This window comes from Puma concolor, chromosome D3 (genome assembly GCF_028749965.1).
Source record: "Puma concolor isolate L17-30 chromosome D3, mPumCon1.1.hap2, whole genome shotgun sequence".
NCBI lineage: Eukaryota > Metazoa > Chordata > Mammalia > Carnivora > Felidae > Puma > Puma concolor.
In genome coordinates this window covers 57,195,539-57,222,873 of record NC_141678.1, presented here as the reverse complement: position 1 = coordinate 57,222,873, position 27,335 = coordinate 57,195,539, and the positions used below count along the sequence as shown (strand labels likewise).

The 27,335-nt window shown below is 38.3% G+C and overlaps 1 protein-coding gene across 2 annotated transcripts in view; it reads right to left on the bottom strand.

Annotated features, from left to right (window-relative positions):
- GALNT1 (polypeptide N-acetylgalactosaminyltransferase 1) overlaps nt 1-27,335 on the bottom strand; it is a 128,769-nt gene that overhangs the window by 44,469 nt on the left and 56,965 nt on the right. For both annotated transcript variants that reach the window (XM_086682755.1, XM_086682756.1), the window contains 2 exons: nt 20,207-20,452; nt 11,026-11,200 (listed from right to left, as the gene is read on the bottom strand). In XM_086682755.1, coding sequence (XP_086538881.1) covers nt 11,026-11,200; nt 20,207-20,345 — 314 coding nt within the window. In that variant the 5' untranslated portion in view covers nt 20,346-20,452. The remainder of the gene's footprint in view (nt 1-11,025; nt 11,201-20,206; nt 20,453-27,335) is intronic.

The window sequence follows — 27,335 nt, the reverse complement described above, 5'->3', positions numbered from 1 at the left end:
ACACACACACACACACACACACGTGATGACTAGAAATGCACTGAATCTGTAAATCAATTTGGAGAAAGTCAATATTTTTATAACATTGAACTGTCCATCCACAGACACAGGCATTTCTCCATTATTTGGGTTTTTAATTTCTCTCAATAACATTTTAGAATTTTCTTTGAATACAGTTTCTGATATCTGATATTTTCTGACTGCACTATAAGTGGTATTTTTAAAAAATTTATTGCCTTTTGTTAGAAAAGTGACCTAGAAATACAACTGATTTTCTTTATAAGCATCAACCTTAAAACAATCAACATAGCTAAACACTTATTGATTCTAATCCTTTGACTAATTTTTATGAATTTTCATTATATATTACCATGTCAATTTCAAATAGTAGGTTTTAATTTTTCTTTTCTAGTACTTATAACTATTATTTCTTTTACTTACCCACCTTATTTTGGCTAAAACCTCCTGGGTAACATTGAACAGAAGTAATAATACACACCTATGTCATGTTCCAGGTTTCAAATTGAACACTTTCACTATTGAGAGGCTTTGTTTCATTTTGGTTTCAGTAGATACGTTTTATCAGATTAAGGAAGTTCCCTTTCATTCTTAGTTTGCTACAATTTATGTCAGAACCAGTGACACATTTTGATCAAATCCTTTTTCTAGATCTCCTGAAATAACATGACTTCTTTCCTTTCTTCCTGTTAATGTGGTGACTTCAAATGATTTTCAAATATTAAATCAACCTTGCATGCTGGCATAAGCCAATTTGGTTTTAATGTATTAATTTTACATATTGCCGGATTTAGCTGATTAACATTTTATTTAGAATCCTATATCTATGTTTATCTATATCAATGAGACTGGCCTATAATATTCCTTTCTTATCAAGCCCTCGTCAGATTTTCATATCAAGATTATGCTGATTTTGGGATACCTGGGGGATTATACTATCTACTTACAATTTTTTAAATGTCTGCAGGATGTGTGGTAATTGTCCTCTTTTCCATTCATGATAGTTGTTATTTAGGAATGGGTTTTTTGAGGGGTGCCTGGATGGCTCAGTTGGTTAAGCGTCTGACTCGATTTTGGCTCAGGTCATGATCTCGTGGTTTGTGAGATCGAGCCCCCTGTTGGGCTCTGCACTCACAGTACAGATCTTGCTTGGGATTCCCTCTTTCTGTCCTTCCTCTGCTCACGCATGATCTCTTTCTCTCAAAATAAATAAATATTTTAAATTTAAAAAAAGGGTTTTTTGATTTTTGATCTTTTGAAGTAACTAACATTTGGCTTTGTTGACTCCATACTCTATGTTTACATTCTGCTGTATTAAGCTCTGCTCTTTGAAATATATTATCTTTTGAGGTCAGCATCTATGGTAATGTTACCTTTTTCATACCTTATACGGATTATTTGTCCCTCTTCTTATTTTCTTGACTGGTCAATTTTATTAGCATTTTCAAAGAACCAACTTCTGGATTTGTTGTTCCTCTATTGTAAATTTGCTTATTAACTTTAGATTCTATTCCTCCATTTTTTTAAAGTTAATTTGCTGTCCTTTTTCTAATTTCTTATGATAGTTCATTTATATTCTATCTTTTTAAAAACATTAACTGCATTTAAATGTCTCTATTTTTACCTGGACATGGAATTAGCTGTACCTCACAAGTTCTGATACTCCGTATTTACACTGTCAACTAGGATAAAATATTTTCTTCTTAATGCAGTTAAGCTGTTTGCCTTGAAGTCTCCTCTATTTACCTGACAGTAATATAGATCAGGTATGTTTTGTTCTATTCTTTACCCTACATGTTCCTATATCCTTTTTTTTTTTAATGTCTGCCTCTTACAATAATATATATAGTCGTCATTTTTCTTAATCTAAAATCCTTTAAAATCTTCACTACATTTAATTATACATTTGCGTTTAAATCCATGATCTTACATAAATAGGAATAGTTGCCCTTTTCTCTCCTTTCTTTCCCTCTTTTGAATTTTTTTTTTTTTAAGTGGGCTCTATGCCCACCATGGGGCTTGAACTCATAACCATGAGATCAAGAGTCACATGCTCTACCAGCTGAGCCAGCCAGATGCCCCTGAATTTAAATTTTTTAAATTTCTACTTCCTCCATTCTACTAACATTTACCTTCTTCTGGTGGTAACCTTAAAAATTGCAATACACAACCTTGATTTATTTATTAAAGTCTAATATTAACTGGCATTTTTACCCATGACTTGACAACACACATACACACACACACACCCAAAAAACCATTATATGTTGACATTAATTCATCTACAAATTTACCACTTCCACTGCTCTTCCTTCATTTCTATACCTGATCACTCCTGTGGGATTTTTTTTCTTTTTTTTTTTTTTTTTGCTTAGAGAACACTCTTTACTATATTTTAGTGTAGGTATTGAATTATCTCAGTTTTGTTTATCTTACAGGTTTTTATTTTTGAAAGATAGTTGGTATCTTGGCTGGATATAGAATTTTAGGCTTAAAGTTATCTCTCAGACTATAAAAGGCACCATGTTATCATCTTTTGGCTTATTTTTTCTCTTGAAAAGTCAGCAGAGAGGTCAGCTGTCAGACTCAACTGTTGTATCTTTTTTTTTTTTTTAATGTTTATTTATTTTTGAGACAGAGAGACACAGAGCATGAACGGGGGAGGGTCAGAGAGAGAGGGAGACACAGAATCCGAAACAGGCTTCAGGCTCTGAGCGGTCAGCACAGAGCCCGACGCGGGGCTCGAACCCACAGACCGTGAGATCATGACCTGAGCCGAAGTCAGCCGCCCAACTGACTGAGCCACCCAGGCGCCCCAACTGTTGTATCTTTGAAGGTAATCTTCACCGTCCCCTCCGCCCCTTTGCTTGTTTTTACAATTCTTTTCTCTAGCTCTGGCTTGCAATATTATGATGTGGCCAGCATCCTGCTGAAAATTCATCAAAATTATTGATACTGTGCCTTACCGTTTTAGCATCAGTTTTAGAAAATTCTTAGCCATTGTACTTTCGAATACTGCTACTGCTCTATTCTCTTTCTTACTTTGACTACAATTTGTTGACAATTCTACACTTCTCATTCTATCTCTGTTTTCTATCTTCCATGCTTCACTCTGGATATTTACTTCTGATCTATAATTCAGTCACTAATTTTCTCTTTAGCTAGATCTCATCTGCTATTAAACCCATCCATTATGTTTTTACTTTTTATTATTGTACTTTCCCAATTCTAAAATTTCCACTTGGTTATTTTCTAATAGATTCTAGTTCCCTGCTGAAATTCTCAATCTTTTTAAAAAAATCTCCTTGAACACATTAATATTATGTACAATCATTTTAAAGTCTGTGCCTGTTAACTTCCTTACCTGGGTCTATTTCCACTGTCTATTGTTAGTTTTTTGTTTTTTTTCACGTTGCCTTATTTCCTCAGGTGTCTAGTGAAGCCAGGCATGGTACATGAAATACCATTTAAAAATTTACTGGCCTGGGGCACCTGGGTGGCTTAATTGGCTGACTTTGGCTCAGGTCATGATGTCATGGTTTGTGGGTTCGAGCCCCACATCTGGCTCTGTCCTGACAGTACAGAGCCTGCTAGGGATTCTCTCTCTCTCCCTCCACCCTTCCCCCACTTGCATACTCTCTTCCTCTCTCAAACATAAATAAATAAACTTAAAAAAATAAAAATAAAAATTCACTGGCCTAATAGCTTTCTATGGAGAGGATTTACATTTGAATCTAGGGGGAGCCAGAGGCACCAGTAAATCTTAATCATCTTAATTCAGTTTCCTGGGTTAAGATGGTTTAAACTTGGGCTTCAGTCACTGCCAGGGCTGATCTACTTGAATTTCATCACTATTTCTAGGAACCTAAAACTAAAGCATGCAGGAAGGGCTATCTGACTCTCCCCTTACCACACACACACACATTAGGCTCTGGACTATAGGTTTTATGTCCCAGCACCAAAAGGCTATCAAAAGCACTATTTAGTTTCTCAGTATACACTTTCTGGAGTCAGTAGAGGGCCCCGTGGTAAAAGTTCCAGGCTTGTTTCTGAGTTTTTATCTTCTCCCATATTTTGGCTCCGTAACTCTTTTTTTTTTTTTTTTTTTTTTTTAATAATGTTTGTTTATTTTTGAGAGAGAGAGAGCCAAACTGCAAGAAGGGAGGGGCAGAAAGAAAGGGAGACACGGAATCTGAAGCAGGCTCCAGGCTCTGAGCTGTCAGCACAGAGCCTGAAACAGGGCTCAAACTCACGAACTGTGAGATCATGACCTGAGCTGAATGAAGTCAGACACTTAACCAACTGAGCCACCGAGGCATCCCTTGGCTCCATAATTCTTCACTGCCTTAAGCTCTGCCATCTAACATCCGGATGCTTTCAAGCAAACGACTTATATATAAAAATATATATATATATTTTCCTAACTTTCTCATTGTCCTCAACTGAAGAGGTGATTCAAAACACTGAGGCTGCCATTACAGAAACTGGAAGTTCTTCCTCATTCTTTTAAATGAGGGTCTCATTCCTATCACTCCACAGAAACAATGTTATCTAAGTTCCAACAGTCTCCACACCCTGAAATCCACTGGGCCATTTACAGACCTCCTCCTCCTCACATCTCAGCAGCATTTACCACAGTTGACCACTTACTCCTTCAAACATTTGCTTGACTTCCATATGCTTTCCCCCCCTCGTACCTCATGTTTTCGTACCCTTTGGCTAGATCTTCCTCTTCTCACTCTTCAAAAGCTGAAACAGCAGTCACTTAACCTCGCCTCCTTTTCATCTCTTCCACTCTGATTGCTATCTCAACCAGTCCCATATTTCTATTTTCCCCCTCTATCTTGGCAAGTATCTCTGCAATTCAGACGGCTGCTCAGACCCAAATTCTTACTCCTCCTTTTCTCTTTTACTCCATACCCAACCCACCAGCATTCTGATAGGTTCTATCTTAAAGATGCAATCAGAATTTTAAAACTTCTCCACCTGTGCTAGCCCAGTCCATGCCACTATTATCCTCTGCATGAGTATGTGCAGAAAGGAAGTCTCTCATTCTCTATAGCTGGAAAATGTAAACTGGTGAAAACAGTGAGGGAGCAATATTTTTAAAAAATCGATTGAAATAAAAGAGCACATGCCTCTCAGCACAATAATTTCACTTCAACTGTCAAACACTTCTGACCATAACCCACAGTAACAAATACATTTTATGTTAATCTAGTGCACACATCCTGAAACAATGATTAATGAAAAATGTTACTACACGAAAACACACTTCTTCTATTTCACTAACTAAAATGCTAACAGGTATTCACGACTGATTTCACAATCCATTAGTAAGTAAAGGGTCATGAATTATAATTTGAAAAGCACTATTCTACAGAAAACTGTTACATCTACAGAAAGGAATACATGTAAAAGGATGTTTACAGAGACATAACTGCAAAATATGTACACATAAAGTAAAACAATAATAGATAAATTATGGCATATTCATACAATGGACTTCTACAAAGAAGTTAAAATAAATCATCCAGAATTACATGTACTGACATGAATAAATCTCAAAATCAATGCTTGAACGAAAACAATTTTTAAAAAGTTGCAGAAGGATATGTGCATATCCATATGCTGTACTACCATTTGTTAAGTTAAAAATATGTAAGTACACTATATATTATTTATATATATAGACATATAAAAGTACTTTTAAAACATGAACAGTAAGGATAAATGGAAAAATCAGAATGACTGTTAGAAGTGGCCTGGAACTGAGGAGGAGGATACAAAGAGATTCAACTATAGCCATAAAGTTTTATTGCTAAAAGCAAAATATAAAGAAAATATGGCAGCTGAAGCTTCAATAAAGCTGGTGGTTGATACAAAGGTTTGTTACCTCCTATAGCTTTCTGGATGTTTAGATGATTTTATTTTTGAGAAATAATTAAAGGAAACAGAAGGTTAGTTTTTCACAAAAATAAAATTTCTGAGATCCCTAGTAAAAGATGGCAAATACAAAATAAAAAATACATATAAAAAGTTTCAAGACAAATATTTTGAAGCATGTTTTTATTTAAAAAAAAATTTTTTTTCAACGTTTTTTATTTATTTTGGGGACAGAGAGAGACAGAGCATGAACGGGGGAGGGGCAGAGAGAGAGGGAGACACAGAATCGGAAACAGGCTCCAGGCTCCGAGCCATCAGCCCAGAGCCTGACACGGGGCTCGAACTCACGGACCGCGAGATCGTGACCTGGCTGAAGTCGGACGCTTAACCGACTGCGCCACCCAGGCGCCCCTGAAGCATGTTTTTAAACTATAATTTATCACGTCTCTCTGAGGCAAAAGATAAAAAACATCAGGGAATTTGCTAAATTTCTATAACAGAAAAATTTACATTTCATGAAGCAGGTAGAAACCAAATTAGAAGACAGGTACAAAAAAGTAGTATTTATGCTAGAATATTCACAACAAAATTTTATCTAAGTGAAACAAAATATCTATCAGCCTTAGAAATACCAATTATTTGGGGGCACCTGGGTGGCTCAGTCGGTTAAGCAACCAACTTCAGCTCATGTCATGATCTCAAGTTTATGAGTTTGAGCCCCATGTTGGGCTCTGTGCTGACAGCTCAGAGCCTGGAGCCTGCTTTGGATCCTGTGTCTCCCTCGTTCTCTGCCCCTCCCCCTCTTGCACTCTGTCTCTCTCAAAAATAAATAAAGAAAAGAAAAAAATGCCAATTATTAAAAAATTTTTTTTAAATGTTTATTTATTTTTGAAAGAGACAGAGCAGGAGCAGGCAGAGAGAGGGAGACACAGAATCTGAAGCAGGCTCCAGGCCCTGAGCTGTCAGCACAGAGCCCGACATGGGGCTCAAACCCACAAACTGTGAGATCATGACTTGAGCCGAAGTCAAAAGGTTAACTGACTGAGCCACCCAGGCACCCCAGAAATGCCAATTATTTATAAAGCACCTGGAAAATACAAAATCTTAAAAAATTATAAGCAAAGCAACCTCCACAAATTCATCCCGTTATCTAGAGGAGCTTATCTGATGTAAGAAAATCAACAGAATTCTACCAAATACATTACTTTAATCAGTTTCCATAATTTCACCTAGCATTAGAAGGAATGGTTAAGAAAATGAAAAAAGTAGCTTTCAGCAATTAGGAAAAGAGAAAAGAGAAGTAAGAGCCAGATGACCTGGATTCAAAGCCAAATCAATTATCCTGGCCCCGGCAATTTTTCTGAAGACCTTTAACAGCAGCCTGCCTCATGGAACTGATTATTTTTTAAACCAAAGTTAAATTTACTTTAAAAACCAGAAAGGCTGAAGCACCTGGGTGGCTCAGTCGGTTAAGCATCCAACTCTTGATTTCAGCTCAGGTCATAATCTCACGGTTCGTGGGTTTGAGCCCCACACTGGGCTCTGTGCTGAGAGCACAGAGCCTGCTTCGGATTCTGTCTCCCTCGCTCTCTGCCCCTCCCCTGCTCATTCTCTCTCTCTCTCAAAATAAATAAACTGAAAAAAATTAAAAACTAGAAAGATTAAAATGCTATTGTTATACTAAATATCTCACAAATTCTTACATGTATAAAAACGGTAAAGTGCAGGATTTTGTGCCTACATTTTTAAAATGCCAGATAACAATGGCAAAGACTTAGTAATAAAAAATTTAACAAATAAATTCAAGAGAATAGCTCAAAGATAGTCTAGGATTTTTCCCTGGAAGGAGAAAAAAGACCAGATGAAAATATAAGAGACTAAAAGAATCAATTCGAGTAGCCCAGAGCCTGGCTAATGGGAGTTCCAAAAGAAAAAAACAGACAGATGGGACACAGAATGCACCTGTCCAATGGAGATGCACATGACTGACCAGAGTGCACACCGTTCCTACCACAAGCACACAATTTAGTTGACTTGAAGGATACTGGTACAAAATGCCTTTAAGCTACCAATCCACAGCGAAGAGAGGGAACAGAGGAAGAGCCAACGACACCACAGTGACACAGTCCAGAAAATGCAGGCTGAGGAAAGATACAAGATATTCAGCCTGGTCTTCCAATAACAAAACTCTAAGGAGAAAAAAGATGGAGAGGAAACTTACAGAGACTAAGAAAGACTTAATTAACAGACCTGTTCGCCAGTTGCAATGTATGGACCTTATTGGGATCCTGATACAAATACTACAAAAAAAAATAAAAGTATGGTGTAACTAGGGAAATCTGAACACTACCTAGGTATTTCATGTTATTAAGGAGTCACTGTTAATTATTTTTTCAGGTATAAAAATGGTATCATGACCTTCCTACCTTCCTTCCTTTCTCTGTAAGTCCTTATCTTTCAGAGATACATAATGAAATATTTACAAATGATATGCCTTTGCCTGGAATAGGAGAATCTGCTTCTAAGAGCACTCAGCTGGTTATCCACAAAAGGCCACAAACCAAATGGGCTTTACCACAGGGGTGCTCATGTCAAGTCAACTGGCTAATCTCAGAGCTAATAATCCAAGTGAGAATAAAAAACCAAACTGGAAACCACAATGCATTTTATAACCTAATCCTGAAAGCGACACTCCATCACTGTACTGTGTTCTACTGGTCATACAGACCAATGCTAGTGCACTGCAGGAAGAAAATACATAGAGGTGTAAATACCAGGAGACAGAGACTGTTGGGGGGACATATAAAAGGGCATTAAGAGACGAGACTATTAGGGATTATTGAAGCAAGGTGATGAACACATGAGAATTCATTATACTACTGTCTCCTTCTGTATACATTTGAAACGTCCCACAATAAAAGTTAAACAAACAACAACTTTAAAGGACACTTGCACAGAGATGGAGCAAGAAGGTGTAAAAAGGCTATTCAGTTGCAGTAGTGACTTTGTGCCGGCTTCCCAAGTGGCCCACTCCCACGGGGCCCAAATGTCTGGCAAGAAGGACTATGTATTAGCAGCTTGTGCAAAGTAAGACTTTCGAATCTGAGCAGTCTTCAACAAGCCCAAAATTCAGTGCACAAGCATGTGTATCACACCGTTTAAACACTGTTCAAAATGTAAATGCTTAACAAAATGTGTTAAGAGTGGTAATGTACATAGGGGAATTAATACAAATACAAAAATAACTCCGCCAAAACAAAAATAATTGAGTCTTTTTTAACATAGACATCATTCAAATTTTAACTGCAGGCTTCCCTGAAGAGTCTGGCTTTCTTTAGTAAGAAAATTGTTCTTAAATTGTTCAGGAGAGTAAATAGCTTGTGAAAACCTAAGATTTACAATGAATCTGCTGGATGAACATATAGATACTCTCAATCCCCCCCGCCCCGGTTTAATTTTTATATGCACAATATTAACTGCATCCCAAACTCTCCATCAATTGTCAGATTTAAATCTCTTCTAGAGACATTCAGCGGTACCATCCCCCATCTTCTTGAAGTCTCTCCAGGGCCTGAGTATCCTGGCCTCCTTCAATCTGGGTGGGCCGCCTCTTGGCCTACACAACTCTCATCCAGGGCTCTCCCTTCACCAACCTCAAGGGATTCTCACCACATTAATTTTATGTCACATCTCCTGTCTTCTATATCCTGTGTCCATCTTTTCCCTGGTTTGAGTCCTCACTTGGTGAAGCATAATCTCCAGTAACTTCCCAAGAAAGGATGTGTGGCAGCTCAGTGTTATGAGACCTTTTTGGATTTCCAAAAATGTCCCTTTTTAACCTGTGTGTTTGACTGCAAGTTTGGACAGATATAGATTCTAAGTTGGAAATTATTTTCCTCTAGAATGTTGCTCCTTTGTTTCTAGGGTTGCTGCTGAGCTGCTATTGAGTTCTGCCTTTTTCTTTCTTTTTAAACTCCCAAAAACTCTTTTTGGCTCTCCTAGCGTATCTTTTGAATAGTATCCTACTCTTGTTTTAAGGTTGTAATATTTTATTTCTTTGGGATTATTTTTTTTAAGTTTTCTTCTACCTGAATAGTTTTTGCTTCTCCCAAATTGCTTACTTCTCTTTTTGGGGACTATACTTTCCATGTTTGAGGGTTTCTTGTGATCGTCTAATATTCCTTGGTTACCTATTTGTTATAAAAATAGGAAACCAAAAAGGTGATTATTAGCTCTGAATGATGCTTAATATCAGTTTTCCTCACCTCTCTGTGTTTAGTCCTATTGTGTTTCGAATGATCCTCCAATCTCTTGCCTGGAGAGGGAGAGGGAAGGCCTGGCTGTTGGCATCAATGGGAGCCACAGAGGGCAAGGTGGTAGGGTCTCAGGAGCTACATGTATCTGCCCACTTGTTCCGTGTGTTTTCTGCATAGTTCCTTTGCTCTTCACTGGGCCTGCTGTCCCCTAGCCCAGATATCTTGTGTACCTTTCACACGCAGCAACTGGGCCTCTTATATTGGGGATGGGAATGCAAAGTGGCACACTCGTCCTGGAAAAATGTTTGGCAGCGCATACTAATGCTAGATATATGTATAACCTACTCCTTTCCCCTAGACATACCAAACAGAAACAAGAGTCTAAGTCCTCCAAAAGACACGCATAAGAATGTCACAACTGCTTTGTTCGTAATAGTCAAAGGGTGGAAACAACCCAAATGTCTATCAATGTGTAAATAAATTATGGTATATTCATTTAACACACATATCTTGATTTGGATAATGATGAGACAGGTGTATATGTATATGTAAAAATTCACTAATATGTACACCTATGACTACATACATTACTGTTTTAAGTTACAACTTAAAAGAATCTTTTTTAAAAGCTGACTATAGGAACATTTTGGTAAGTTTAAAATACACTTCTAATCTAAAGCTTAAAATATATAGCCTAATGATCAGTACTATTTTCATCAACATTTAATAAGTTAAATGGGATAAGTAATAACAGTGATATAACATTCACTTTCAGAATAGTCAACACTGAAGTGCAACTTACTGGGACTTGAGAGCACACTTTTCATTTTAATTAAATGCCAACAGGACCACACTAGGTACTTACCCTTCTAACCTAACATCTGGTAATGATCTGTTGAGTGCAATCATCTCACTTGCCATTAAATTGAACTGATTGATTTTAAACATCTCTTTCATCTTTTCTTGATCCTCTTTAGGAATGACAACTGGTTTCCCCATTTCTCCAGGACCTTCATGAGGCTTTTGTACTGGCTCTAGAACTAAGAATAAGGAGGAAACTTAATTAACAATTTTACAGCAAATGTAAATATTTGTTTAACAACATGAGTTTAAATTGTGCCCTCAGCACCCAGAGCCATTTCTGAGCCCGTCCTCTACGTCTGTGACACCTTCTAGGGGCTGCCCTGTCCTCCTCTTCCACACAAGTGTCCTCACTCAAGACCTCACACCCTGCACTACTCACTCGCCTGAATCGCACGCAGCCTTGGCGTTCCCATCTCAAATACTGTCACCACATTAACCTCTCTAAAGCATGTCCTTCATTGTGGTATTCCCATGATCTCCTAAAGTCTAACCCTTTAATAGGGAATTAAAAAAGATTTTTTTTAATGTTTATTTTTGAGAGAGAAAGAGAGAGACAGAGCATGAGTGGGGGTGGGGGTAGGCAGAGAAAGAGGGAGACACAGAATCCAAAGCAGCCTCCAGGCTCTGAGCTATCAGCACAGAGCCTGACATGGGGCTCGAACTCACAAACTGCGAGATCAGGACCTGAGCCAAAGTTGGACACTTAACCAACTGAACCACCCAGGCGCCCCTCTTTAACAGAAAATTTAACCAAATTTCCCAAACCTAACACTTATTCAGCCCTCCACCATGCCACCCCCCACGCCCACTCCAGTGTGTCATCATCCTTCAGTCAAACAGCAACTCACTACTTCCCTTCATAAGTGCTTCATGTTTTCCTGTGTTGGTGCCTTTGCTCACACTGGTCCCCTCCCATGGCATCTCCCCATTCCAATTTCTACAATACCAAACCCCTACTTGTCTTTCAAGTCCCAGCTACAACAGCTTCTTTTGCCTGCAGCTTTTCCAAATCTCTCTGCAGCGATCATCTGCTACTCCTGACTGCCACATCATTTCATCTAGGGCTCTTAGATCTCTAACCAATTACTACCTCCATAATGATTGTTAACCTGTCTTGTGGGCTCCCCACTAGATTACGATCTCTTTTTAGCTGAGGTTTGATTCATTCGCATACTTTTTGGGGAGTTTAGCACAGTGTCCTGTAGGAGTTTTATAAGTATATGCTGAATTAATGAGAGCAAAAGTGCTATTCAAAATAAGCCAAAATGAAACCCTAGAAATGATAATAGACATCAGAATAAGCATCAAGCAAGGTGGAGTATCATGAAAGAGCATTCTAAGTCATGTTATCTCGTGATAACATAAAAAGGGTAATATTCTAGATCAGCAGTTTCGAAATATTCCTTGTTTTATACTATTGACATGTTAAAAAATGTTCCAAGAAAAACAAGTTCCCAGATATATTAAACTTGGAAAAAAGTGTATTAAACTTCTCATCTAAAAGGGATGGGGCAAAAATTTAAAAAAAATAAAAGGGATTGGTAGAGAATGGGGTGAGGCCAAGAATGGGATAAAAATACCTGTTTTGAGGGCACCTGCGTGGCTCTGTCGGTTAAGCGTCCAACCTCAGCTCAGTTCATGATCTCACAATTTGTGAATTTGAGCGCTGCATCAGGCTCTGTGCTGACATTTCGGAGCCTGGAGCCTGCTTCAGATTCTGTCTCCCTCTCTCTCTGCTCCCTCCCCGACTCATGTGTGCAGTGCGCTCTCCCTCTCTCTCAAAAATAAACATTACAAAACTTTTCTTGAATACCTGTTTCGTACATTACTTGTTTATTTTTAAAACTGAAAATTTTATTCTCCCATTGTTTACGTTTTAGGCACCTCCAAAAAGTCTGCACAAAAATAGAGACATCAAGGCAGTAGACAAGCCATCTCTCTTCAGCCAGGCTTCATCTGCCCAAGAATAGGACTAGTTGGTAAAGCTGACCTGTAGATTGTTTCAGATCGTGGTACAAAGCAACCTACCAACACCAGAGCCAGAGAATATGAAATTACTGTGTCTTCAACAACTCTGTCTAGAATATAAAAACACCCGTCTTAGACAACCATCAAGAAAAAAAAATGGTATAAGATAATTTTGCTCTTGTTCTCAGAATGAACTGTGATTTGGGGAGGGCATTAAAATATTAGGAAATAGGGGCACCTGGATGGCTCAGCTGGTTAAGTGACAAACTCTTGGTTTTGGCTCAGGTCATGATCTCACAGTCCAAGAGTTCAAGCACCACATCAGGCTCCATGCTGACAGTGCAGAGCCAGCTTGGGATTCATTCATTCATTCATTCATTCATTCATTCATTCATTCATATTCCTCTCTCTCTCTCCCCCTTCCTCCCCCCCCCGCCCCTCCCCCAGCTCAATCTCTCTCTCTCTCTCTCTCTCAAAATTAATAAACTTTCAAAATATATTAGCGGGGCGCCTGGGTGGCGCAGTCGGTTAAGCGTCCGACTTCAGCCAGGTCACGATCTCGCGGTCTGTGTGTTCGAGCCCCGCGTCGGGCTCTGGGCTGATGGCTCAGAGCCTGGAGCCTGTTTCCGATTCTGTGTCTCCCTCTCTCTCTGCCCCTCCCCCGTTCATGCTCTGTCTCTCTCTGTCCCAAAAATAAATAAACGTTGAAAAAAAAAAAATTAAAAAAAAAATATATTAGCAAATAACTTCAATTATAGGAAAATTATAGGAAACTCATGTAAAACAATTTTTAAAAACAAAGCCTGTCTAATGTTTGCCAAGTAACTAAGCTCTTTAAATATCAGGGTTGATACAATTTCAAGATTTCCCATTCACAAGTGTAATAAAAGCTATAATACAAGTACAGATGTATAATCCCCATATATGATTTTAAATATTTAAAAATCACAAGTTATAAAACTCTTATTAGAGTCCATTCTAATTGAGTCTGTCTCTGAAAAAAAAAAAAGCAACCAACAGATTTGGGGATTGGGATATTCAGGGGTCAAGAGAAAGCAGCAGAGTTCTGGATGTGGCAATTATACTGTGTGCATGGAGAGCATAGTTAACACAAAGAGTAGGTGGGAGACATTTAGTGGCTCTGATCATAAATATCTTTCGTTATCAGAACCCTATTTTAGTATAAGACGATGCTTTAAAGTTAAAATGGAAAAAAACATTTTCATGCTGTTTGGCTTTTAAATTAAGAGTGTTAAGTTATGCATGGGGTGCCTGGGTGGCTCAGTTAGTTAAGCCTCTGACTTCAGCTCAAGTCATGATCTCATGGTCGTGGGTTCGAGCCCCGTGTCAGGCTTTGTGCTGACAGCTCACAGCCTGGAGCCTGCTTTGGATTCTATGTCTCCCTCTCTCTCTGCTCCTCCCCCACTCATGCTCGCTCGCTCTCTCTCTCTCTCTCTCAAAAATAAATTTTTTTTTTAATTTTTTTTCAACGTTTTTATTTATTTATGGGACAGACAGAGACAGAGCATGAACGGGGGAGGGGCAGAGAGAGAGGGAGACACAGAATCGGAAACAGGCTCCAGGCTCCGAGCCATCAGCCCAGAACCTGACGCAGGGCTCGAACTCACGGACCGTGAGATTGTGACCTGGCTGAAGTCGGACGCTTAACCGACTGCGCCACCCAGGCGCCCCTCAAAAATAAATTTTTAAAAAGTTAAAAAAAAAAAAAAGTAAGAGTGTTAAGTTATACAGAATACCACCTACAACATATTTTTGCTGGGGTGAGGTGGTGGGGGAAAGTGGGAGATCCTGAATTTGATCAAGCCTTCGGACCTACCTATCAATTCACAGAAAATATAAGACACCAAAGGACATGACAAAAAGTGTTAAAGGGATGCAAATCCTAACTGTGGGAAACTGGGGGGAGGGGGGGAACACCCAATTTTTTCTTCATCATCAACAACAAAAATATTGAAAGGGAGGACAGAGAGAAAAGGTATCCACACATCCATGCCACCAGACCAGCTCTGAAATGAAAACTGCTGATGCCAGATGGTAGGTATATGGGAGTTCTATTTCTCTACTTTTGTTTATATTTGACATTTTCCCTGGGGGTTGTGGGAGCATGAAGGAGGACTCTAGATATTACTTCTGTGAGGACTAGTAAGTATAAGCTTGATTGCTTATAGCTTAAGAGACTATATGACCAGAAAGTTAAAATCTTGCCCAATCACTGTGAAGTAAAACTCTGGCCTTAAGATCTTAAAGAAGCAGACAAAACTCTACAACATACACAATCCTGCTATTGTGACATGTTACTAATTTGACCACCTGGTACTTATTAATAACCTGTATATCTAGTACAGTGTCCACATTAAGTAACTCAACCTACTGGTACACATGAAATTTCCAAGCTATAATAGAAATTACCAAAAATTATATGACTTACAGAATCCACCACAATACTCTAATTTAGAGATTATAATATCCTAAATAATTAAATGGACTAGTAAACTAGTTTTCTTTGGCAAAGAGCTCAGGATAAAGTGCATGTGGATAATGAATATATTTTTCCTACTAATGCACTTGCAGATTAAATGATAAGCATTAACTTTCCATGCACTCTACTTACCAGTTTTTTATGTAAATTAAAAGTTAAGTTCAGTGAAATTTTTGTTTAAAACCAACTGAAATGGGATTTGGATATCATTTTCTGAACTGAAAGAAAATCTTCCTTGGCATAAAATTTTACATGCAGATCATTTCTAAAAATCAAATCAACTCTGACAAGGGAGAGACTAAGGTGTTTTAAATCCACAGTATTATGTGAGAACAAATGTATTTTACATTTCAGGTAAACCTCACTTATAAAACAATAAAGTCTCATGTTTTATTTTAAATAATCTCTACTCCCAATGTGGGGCTCAAACTCACAACTCTTGGTCTTATGAGCCAACCAAAAAGTATCATGTTTTAAAAACTTAATTACCAAGAAAACTACAGATTCACTCTGAATGCCACCAAACCAGATTAATATACACAAGCCACACAACCTACCTTTGAATGTATTTTAATAAATCTTACAAATTTTAACTTGTATTTTTCTCAAATAAGTAGAATAAAGAGGTATAAAGTTATGATACCCTTTTGGGGAAAAATACAAATAAAAGGCTAAAACCACTTCTCCTAAATGATTTTCTCTTATTACACAATTATCATCTTTTTAAAAAATGTTTATTTATTTATTTTGAGAGGGAGAGAGAGAGAGAGAGCACACACAGGCAGGGGTGAGGCAGAGAGAGAGGGAGAATCTGTGCGTCAGCGCAAAGTCCAAGGAGGAGCTTGATCCCACTATCTGTGAGATCATGACCAGAGCCGAAATCAAGAGTGGGACACTTAACCAACTGAGCCACCCAGGCGCCCGTACACAATTATCATCTCTACTGTTTTTAGGCATTATCTTTTTTATGTATTCCAAAATATTTTTTCCACATTTTAACAACTCTGATTGGGATGTAGCTTACAATGATAGCTGGAATGTTTCTGCTTTCTTACAGTATATAAACCAATAAGTATGCTAGCTTTGAAGCCCCGTCTGGAACCCTCAGCCTCTCACCCCATCTCCCTTCCTCCTGGCTTACTGCTCAGCCATTCTCTCATGCTTCCCTCCTCCTCAGTCGTGTGAAACAGCCTGATCCCCTCTACCCCCCACCAATGTAAAGCCTCTTCATTCTCTTTCTCCACAACACATAGGCCCTTCTACCAGATTTCACTCAAATTTGCCCTCCCCCAGAGCCCACCACCCTCACAAACTTCTTCTGGGAGAACTGGTCATTCTCTGTGTCTCACAAGGTTCGGATGAGATCTCACATCTCCACACCGTTACTCCCAGACCATTTCTCCTTTACCTAGTACCTTTGTACTTTGTATAAAAGCTACTTCTTATCTTTGATGCTCATGCCACCGTTGTTTTCAAAACTGTATTAACCTTGGCAATTTCTTCAAATACAATCCTTTTCTTATGGTTTTGACACCACATAGTTTCATCTGCTAAGAACCTGCTTTTTCAGGTGTTAGTTTTGTCCCTTATATTTTAACCTCCCCCTCAATGTACATAAAAAATACACACAAACATAAAACTTTGCCTCCATTCCTTTAACTACTGCGCTACCCTTCTCTTTTTTGTCTTTTCCGTTAAGATTTTATTTTTGAATAATCTCTACACCCAATGTAGAGTTCAAACTCACAACCCCAAGATCAAGTCACATGCTCCATCAACTGAGCCAGCCAGGCACCCCATGCACCACCCCTTTTTCTGTGTTGAAGCTTCCTAAAGAATAAGCTACACATCTCTCCTCTTCACGGGTACATCAAACCTATTGGCAATCAGATGGCACCTGCCACGGTCAAAACAAACCTCATATAGAAACATATAGAAACACTTCCTCTTCATCGCAGATAAAATCTCTTGACAAACAACACTCCAGGGTTTTCATGAGCACTCTCCCTCTGGCTTCCCCTTCCACCTCTAACTTCCTGAGATGACTCTTTACCGACCTCCACGATGCTCTTCAACACTGGGTCTGACCCTTCTGAGTCTACACATGCTCCTGATGCAGTCCTCTGCACAGACCAGGCTTATGCTACCACCTACATTCTGCGCCTCGACTGCTCTCTCCTGCAGAACGTCTCTACCAGAATTTTCCAAGTTAAATACTCCCAACCCAGCTCATCCTTTCACCTTCCATCAAAGCTGCTCCACCTCTGGGGGCCCACCTCCTATCAATTCATCGAACAGGGAAACCTGAGAAGTATCTTAAACTCTTCTTTCATTACTACCTACATTCAGTGGCTCACGTTACGGAAATTCCACTGTTTATGTATTTCTTATGTATATATATTTTTCCTTTCTACCTCAGTATCACTTTGGTGTAGGCTCTAAGAACTTCTCTAAACTTTCATGACAGCTTCGACTAGCTGCTGCCTTATTCTCTTCTAGTACGTCAGCCACATGCCCACCGAGGCTTTCTTCTGAAAGTCTGGATCCCATCAGGTTACATACTCCCTTGTTTAAAGTCCTTCAACGGCATGCCACTGCCTACAGGAAGAAATCCAAAATCCTTAGGATGCCATAAAAAGGCCTTTGGGAATGTGGCTTCTGCTAACCTCCCAAGCTTCATCTGTGCTCCTTCCTCACATTCTCTATCCATCAACTGTATTCTCTCACTTGCATATCTTGCACATGCTTCTTTCCTTTGCTTATTTATCAAACGTAAAAAACACCTGCTCACCATGACACTTCTCAACATGAGCATTATTTCCCTATTGAACCTTGTCAGACACCCCGAGATGTTCCCAGTACTTTCTGCTCTTGTGCACATCTCTAGAATGCTATTTATTCTATCAGTATTTTACTTATTCTTTCTCTCCTCTTGAACTGTGAGTTCCTCAAAGGGAGGAATTTTGCCTTATTTTTTGTTATTGAACTGTGTAGCATATATATACTGCCCAGCACGTATCAGAGTTTTAAAAATATTCACCAAGTGGATCTTCACACACTAGAGGTCTTATTCTTTCTAACTTTTACGTCTCTGTGTTTAAAATAGAACACCATGAGCTTCCGCTATAAATGGCAACAAATTAAAGCAGGGTGAGGGGAAAGTTAATCTGTTCTATTTGGGAAAAGAATATCCAACTTACTGGTAGATGGTAATACCTGCCCTCTGAGTTAAATCTAGACAGAGTTACAGTTCTAACAACAGTTAAGGAGTCAACCAACAAAGGTACTAAACAGCAGAGCCACAGAGTAAACCAGGAAAGTCAACAAATTAATAAGCTGACTTTGAATTAAAGTATATTTTATTAAAACTTAAGGGGAGGGGCGCCTGGGTGACTCGGTCGGTTAAGTGTCCAACTTCAGCTCAGGTTATGATCTCACAGTTCGTGGGTTAGAGGCCCACATCAGGCTCTGTGCTGACAGCTTGGAGCCTGAAGCCTGCTTTAGATTCTGTGTGTGTGTCTCTCTCTCTGCCTCTCCCCTGCTCACACTTGGTCTCTCAAAAATAAAGATTAAAAAAAAAAAAAAAAAAACTTAAGGGGAAAGTGAAAATTAAAAAGTCAGGGAGGGATTATAGCCTAGGTATTACTAGAGCCAGTGCAAGCAACTGAATCTAATTTTAGGTAAATTTCCCAAGAAGAAATGAACAGAACTTGTTATACAAACCCATCTATAAAAATTACAGTAAGTAGGCACAGTTAACCAATACAAACAAATATTTTTAGATTATAAATTTTAGGGGACCAGGTGCTCTCATTATAAAAATACAAAAAATTTAACTGTGATTACATATTCAAATAAAACTGATGTTAAAACAGTAATCATTCACACAGAATTCCTAAAAATAGTAGAATTACTGCATAGCCAGATTTTCTATAACTAATCATAGAGAGTTCAGAGCTCAGAACAGCTGAATTATTGACTCATAATGCAAAGTCATTTTCATTATGTTAAAAAAAAAAAAAAGCAGCACTTGTTTGTTGGTTTGAACACAGGTATTCAAAACTGAATTTTCCAGGTGTCCACTGCCCAAAATGTTAGGACTTCAAACCTAGGTCCTTCATATTTGTGTTTCCTTTCTTTTCCATACCAGATACTGCAGTCTCACTGTGGTCTTTATTATACAGCCTCATCTTTACAAAAGTCCTCTCAAAAGTGCTAACTGGAGCTATTTACAGCATTAACAAAAAGAACTCTCCAGACCACCTCCATCTAGAATGATTTCCCTCAGCAATGAGATGGGAAGGCAGGAAAAAACATCTTTTAATACCCAACAATGAAATTTTAACACTCTATTCAGCATTTATGTCATTACACTAATGCCATACCATTTTGTTGGTTCCAACTATTAGTTACTAGTTTCAAAACCATTAATATTAGTTTCTCCACATTACTTGGTAATACAGTTTGCAGAAAATTAACTACAAGTAACAGTGAACACAAATATTGAATTCAGCAACTCTATACTGAGACTTGAATCTTGTTTTTAACTGTTGGAGGAACCCACTGGAAAACTGTTGGTAACATGATCATCATATTTAGGAAGTCAGGAATTACTATTAATCTAAAAAAATGAAAATTTTATAGTATCCAAATTAGTGAACAAACTAGTGACATACTTATTGAAACAGATGTATCAGTGTAAAACGTCACTCACCATCCCCAGCAGGAAGTCCTCGCTCCTTTTTTTCATCACATTTGTTGCATTCACTGAAGTAAAGCAGCAGGAACATATCCAAGAGTACCCAAATCAAGGAGGTGGCTAGGACCACCTTGCAATATGCAAATTTTCTCATGGCACTTTAAGTCAAATGCAAAAATTTAAAATATATATATATATATAAATATGCAAAGATCATGAAAACTATTCCAATCCAGTTTCATCAGAAATCACGTTCATAACCTATAGAGACAAAAAGAAAAAAGATAACTTAAAATATCAGAACCTTAAAAATGAGCTATAAGATTAATTTAACATGCACATGAAATTTTACTATTCAGAATAAGTTTAAAAATTTGACTTAAAAAACACTTGTAAAATACATAAAAATTAATAGTGCCAAGAGTGTACAAATAACTCCTACAAATCAATATATAACAATCCAAAAGAAAAATGGGTGAAGAATATACACAAGCACTATGCAGAAAGGAAACCTGAATAGCCTATAAATGTGGAAAAGCGCTCAATTCAGTATTAGGAAAACGCAAATTAAAACAATAGTGTGCCACTATCTCATATCCATGAAACACACAGGGCTGAACTGCCTTCTATTCAACTGCTATGTTAAATGCTAAGCCATTAACTGCCACAGGAGTTTAAGAAACCAGTGATTCTCAGTCCATTCAGGTTTCCAGGTCCTAAGAACTAATAGGAGGTCTCCCAGTATTGTACGATAGCAGTTTATTGGGCTAATTCTTATCCCTCTGTTCCACTGAATCCCATTCTAAAACACTACAGTCACCAGCCATTCAGAAACACTCACAGCAAGTATAATGGAGAAGAAAAGAGTTTAAGATCCGAGACCTAGTCCTGGCTCTTGACAGTAATTTTACAGACTTCTCTGATCTTTAGTCTCTATTCCCCCCACCCACCCAATCTGTTAAAACACCAAAGAAAATGACGGAAGGAACTGTCACCCAATTTGGAAAGTCATTTGGGATAGTCTAACTAGTAACATTTCTGTTACTAAGGAGCTCATCTTGGGGAGCTCTGGAGCAGTGTGAGGGACCTCAGAGAGGTCAGGAATCATTCTGATAAGCAGCTGACATGGAAGCTCAAAGGCCTATGTCACTGCTGATCAGGAGGGAGACAAGCCAAGTGCATTCAGATGAAGTGGATAGAAGAAACACACTTTGCACATGTGCCTCACGAAAAAAGCCAAATGAGCAGATGTTCTGAAGGATTGGGCTGATGGGCAACATAGCAGCTTCTTAAAGGGCAATTTTACATGCCATGGTGGGCAACAGTGGTACTTATTACCTGAGCAATTCAGGACAGGCCAGAGAGTTTATCTATAAAAAAGATATATAATAGTTCTTGCCTACTTCACAAGGTTGCTAGACAGCGACCTGAAAAGCACCCAAAAAAATACTAAGTGATACTTACAAATGTAAAGTATTATTTGTGCTCTGAGACCTTTGTTTTCTTGACATTCCTCCTTCATCAAACCAACATTCCCTGATTGCACAGTGAACAGGGATGTATGTTACTGTCATACGCTTGCCTCAAAATTGTACTTATTCAATTAATATCTGATACTGTGTCCCATGCGGTGGGCAAGTACTGATAACTAGGGTGACTAGGGTTGGCGGGGGGGGGGGGGGGGGGACCAGAAGCACTATAGTGCACAGCGTCGTAAAGCAATAGTTTTCTCCAGAGAAGCTAGATAGATACAAATTTTATTTTGAGCTACTTTACATGAAAAGCTGTCTCTTTTGGTAACTGGCAAAGCAAACAATCTGACTGCTAGTACAGTATCTGGGATTCAAATGTAGCTTTCTATTCTCGAAAATCTGATTGTTATTTTTTTAAAGGCTTATAGCCCACAATACTCCAGTGTAAATCTCTATTACTTTGTATCCATTCCTATTTAATTTTTCCAAGGCAGCACAATTAGATTAGAAAATTGAAGATGAAGTGGGTATGTATGTGTTTGGGAGAAGAGGGGTATGGATGAAGCAGGAGGTGTAGGGAGAAAGGAGGATAAAGGAGAGACAAAAAGTCTTTGAGACCCTGGGTGAGGCAAAGTTTCCTCAGAACAGAACAAAAAAAGTACAAATCATAAGATGGTAACTTGGACTTCACAATCAAAATCTTCTCCAAAAGACAGTTAAAAAAATAAAAAAACAAGTCACAGACTGGGAGAAGACATTTACAAATTACATATCTGATAAATGACTTATATCCAGAATAGAAGAACTCTTAAAATACAGTAAAAAAAAAAAAAAAAAAAAGAAAGAAAGAAAAGGAAAAGAAAAGAAAAGAAAAGAAAAGAAAAGAAAAGAAAAGAAAAGAAAAGATAAAGAAAAGAAAACCGAATCCAGGGACACCTGGGTGGCTCAGTCAGTTAAGCATCTGACTCTTGGTTTAGGCTCAGGTCATGATTTGGTGGCTCATGAGTTCAAGCCCCACACTGGGCTCCGCACTGACAGTGCAGAGCCTGCTTGGTATTCTCTCTTCCTCTCTCTCTCTGCTCCTCCCCTGCTTCTGCGTGCTCGCTGTCTCTCTCCCTCCTTCCCTCCCTCTCTCAAAATAAATAAACTTAAAAAAACACAAAACAATCCAGTAAAATAGGCAAAAGGTTTCATCAATTTTATCACCAAAAAAGCAATACAGATGGTAAATGAGCATGTGAAAAGATGTTCAATATCATTAGCTTTTAGGGAACTGCTAATTGAGACCACAATGAAACACCACTATGTGCCAATATATATGGCTCAAGGGAAGAAGAAAACTACCAAGTGCTAGCTAGGAATTGCTGCAACTGCAACTGTAATAATGCTGCCAGGGGAATGCACAAGGGTACAGCCTCTCTGGAAAACTGGCAGTTTCTTCCTACAAGAATCTGGCAATTCCATCCCTAGCTATTTACTTAAGAGAAAGGAAAACATATGTCTACACAAAGACCTGTACATAAATCTTTACAGCAGCTTAATTGTAATCATCAAAATCTGGACACAATCCGAATGCTCATCACCTGGTAAATGGATAAACAAACTGTACCACACCAGTGAAATACTAACCTAGCAACTAAAAAGAACAAACTCTTGATATATATGCAATCATTTGGGTGAATCTCAAAAGCATTATGCTAAGTGAAAGAAGTCACAAAAATGCTGCATACTGTATACTGCATGATTCCATTTATAGGGCAATCCAGCAAAGGCAAAACTATGGACACAGAAATCAATCAGCGGTTGCCAGGGGCTGTGGAGGAAGGAGAGAACTGCCTCAAAAGGGGCATGAAGGAACTTGTGATAATGAAAACATTCCAGGATCTTGCTTGTGGTGGTGGTCAGAGGACTCTGTCCATTTGTCCAAACTCATAAAACTACATCTAAAAAGGCAAGCTGAATTCAACCTCAATTCCCTTAAAAAAAAAGAAAGATAAATATGGGGGGAATACTTCAAAGAAACAATGCCAATTTCAGAAGCAGACAAACGGTGTACATTTCCTCAAATGACACACACCAGAATTTATCTTGGAAGTCACTTAAAGCTCACAGTTTTTGTCCCAACAATGATAAATTAAAACTTTCCATTTGAAATGCATTTGACTACCTAATTTTTTTAAGTTATAAAATCATAATTAATATCAAAGTACAGTGATCAATTATATCAGCAGAGTTCTTTTTATTTATTTATATATATATATTAAATATAATTTATTGTCAAATTGGATAATATACAGTGTGTAAAGTGTGCTCTTGGTTTTTGGGGTAGATTCCCATGCTTCATCACTGACATACAACACCCAGGGCTCATCCCAACAAGTGCCCTCCTCAATGCCCATCACCCATTTTCCGCTCTCCCCCACCCCCATATCCCCCCTCAGTTTGTTCTCTGTATTTGAGTCTCTTATGGATTGCCTCCCTTCCTCTCTGTTTGTAACTATTTTTTTTCCCCTTCACTTCCCCCATGGTCTTCTGTTAAGTTTCTCAAGATCTACCTATGAGTGAAAACATGGTATGTCCTTCTCTGACTTATTTCACTCAGCATAATACCTTCCAGTTCCATCCACATTGCTGCAAAATGGCATGATTTCATTCTTTCTCATTGCCAAGTAGTATTCCATTGTATATACAAACCACATCTTCTTTATCCATTCATCAGCTGATGGACATTTAAGCTCTTTCCATAATTTGGCTATTGTTGAAAGCATGTATCAGCAAACTTCTGATCCTACTCTATGTCATACTGTCAAGTTCCTCCAAAGATTCATCAGCATTTTCTAGGGCTAAATAATTATTCTTTTTAAAGTTTATAATGTTTTGAGAGAGAGAGACAGAGAGACAGAGAGAGAGAGAGTGTGCACACACACATGCACAGGAAGTGCAGAGAGAAAGGGAGAGAGAGAGAGAATCCCAAGCAAGCTCTGCACTGTTAGTGCAGGGCCTGACACAAGGCTTGAACCCACAAACTGTGAGATCATGACCTGAGCCGAAACCAAGAGTCAGACACTTAACCGACTGAGCCACCCAGGTGCCCCTAGAACTAATTATTCTCTCCTACAGTCCATACTTCTAATCAAGGCTCTCCAGAAGTTTCAAGCCTAAGAAGAGAGTCTCGGCTCAATAGTACCTTTACGAAAAAATGGAAGTTTCATTCTCTTAGACCTAAAGCTTTTGACTTCTGGGTACATCGGAGTGTATATCTCTCCTCTAACAAGAACACAGTATTCTCAGGCACCTCGGATCACTAGCTTGGCATCATACTGACCCAACAGAGGTAGGAGAGATGGGCCCTTTTGGCAGATCTATTCACTTAATTTGTAGCTGGAACTTGTCAGAAACACTAAAGACTTAAAAACATGATAGTTATCCTCTAACATAGTAAGGGAAGGCTAAATTATTTTATTTACTAGTTATATATTCCATTTCTTTCTCAGAGCTATAATCAAACATATTCATTCGCTTATTAATTCATTCAATGCACACAAATTCGGTAAATATAGGGAATGTGTCAAATGTAGGGAATACAAAAATAGACAAAATGCACACTCCCTACCCTTATGAAATTTAGAGTTGGCTCCAGGAAAGCAAGCATTAATCAAACAGTCACATATACATAAAGTTTCAATGGTGATAACTTTTTGAGGGGAGGTACACAGCAATATAAACAAAGATCTGACTGTCAAAAAGGCTTCTCTGAGGAAGACATGATTTGAGATGAAAAATTTGAGGCGGTGAGTAGCAAGGGGTCTGTAGCAGAAAGGAGCCCAACACTGAAAGGTCAGAGGATCAAAGACAAAAGAAGAGGAAACCTGTGATTAAGATAAAGCTGGAAGCTGGATAAAAGTGGGCAGATTCAAGAGGTATTCAGGAACAAATTCAATGGGATTTAAGGATGAATTAGACAGGAGGAAATACTAGCTTATGCAACTGGATGCAGAATGGTGCCAGTCACAGAAACAGTGACCAACAAAAGAGGAAAAGAAGGAGAAGATGGGAAGAAATTTAAGTTTGACTTTGGACATGTTAAGTACGAGGTAACCCTGATACCTTCAAGAAGAGATATTAACCACAGCTAGGATACAAAGGAGGTGTATCCTTTGTAGGCTCAAAGGAGGTGTCTAAGGTAAAGATATACAGAGAGAAGCCTTTGATCTTATGCAACTTTGTTAGGGCAGACAGACTTTTAAAAAATTAAGATGAAAAATAATTTCTGTGGACTGTAATTTCCCTCCTAGAGTGGGGCTGGACTTAGTGACTTGCTTCTAACCAACAGAATATGGTGGAAGTAATGGTGTGTGGTTTCAAGGCTAGTCATAAAACACATTTCCTCCTAGCTTTCTCTCAGATCACACTCTGGGAAAAGCCAGCACTAATGTCAGAAGGATACTCAAGCATCCATATAAAGAGGGTCACATAGAAAGAAACTGAAGCCTCCTACCAACAGACCACCAGGCACGGAAGTGAACCCTTTGGAAGCAGTCCCAATTAGCCCTTCAGATGGCTGTAGCTCCTGCTGACATTGACTGCAATATCCAGAAAGATCCTGAGTCAACACCACCCTGCTAAGCTGTTCCTGCATTCCTGACCCAAAGCAAATACGATTAATGTCTGTTGTTTGGAGTCATTAACTTTGGAGATAATTCATTATTCATCAATTATAAGATTTCAACAACAAAATAGGCCTAGAAAGAAAATTCTTCAACCCATAGTAAACATATTTAATGACAGAACTTTTCATGCATCTTTACTTCAATTTGACACCATACTAGAATCTAAGCAATAAGACAAGAAAAGGAAAAGATGAGCGGGGGGGGGGGGGGGGGGGGAGACAAAATTATCTGCAGACAGCATGATTTCTACACCAAAACTCTAAAAGAAATCAATAGATAAGCCATTAGAGCTAATCATGGTTTCATCAAGGTTGCTGAATACAAGATGAACATGTAACATCAATCAACTTCCTGTATAGTAATAACTAATTAAAATATGCAAGAGAAAACAAATTACATTCAAAATAGCTATAAAAACCCTAAGGTATTTGAGGATGAACTTAAAAAAAATATGTGTAAGACATAAAAAAAATGTGGCGCTTTATTGAGAGATATAAGAGAACACCTGACTAATGGATAGATATACTATGTTCAGTAAAGAAAAACAACAGTCTCTTCCCAAAATTAATGTATAAATTTAATATAATTCTAATCCAAACACAAAGTAAGCTGTTGGAGACTGGATTTATAACAAAACAAAAGAATCCAAAACCATGTGGTTCTCCAAAACAAACCTGTACATGTGTGGAAAACTGGACAGGTGCTACTACAAATCAGAGTAGAAAACTGGTACAGGGACAAATGGCTTTCCATATGGTAAAAAATAAATTTAGATCCTACCTTATACCAGTAACAAAAGTAAATCTGTGAATAGATAATAACTGAAGCCAAAGTTGTCAAAACAAAGAGCAGCTATTCTGGCCTATTACCTACTGCCTAAGGTAAGTATGGCCTCTGGTTCTTTAGTTTTTAATTTTATGGTTTCTGCTTCCTGGGAAGCAGTGTTTAGACCAACATTTCTCCCACTGTCTTTGAGTTGTCAAGTGATTACTGACTAAAATT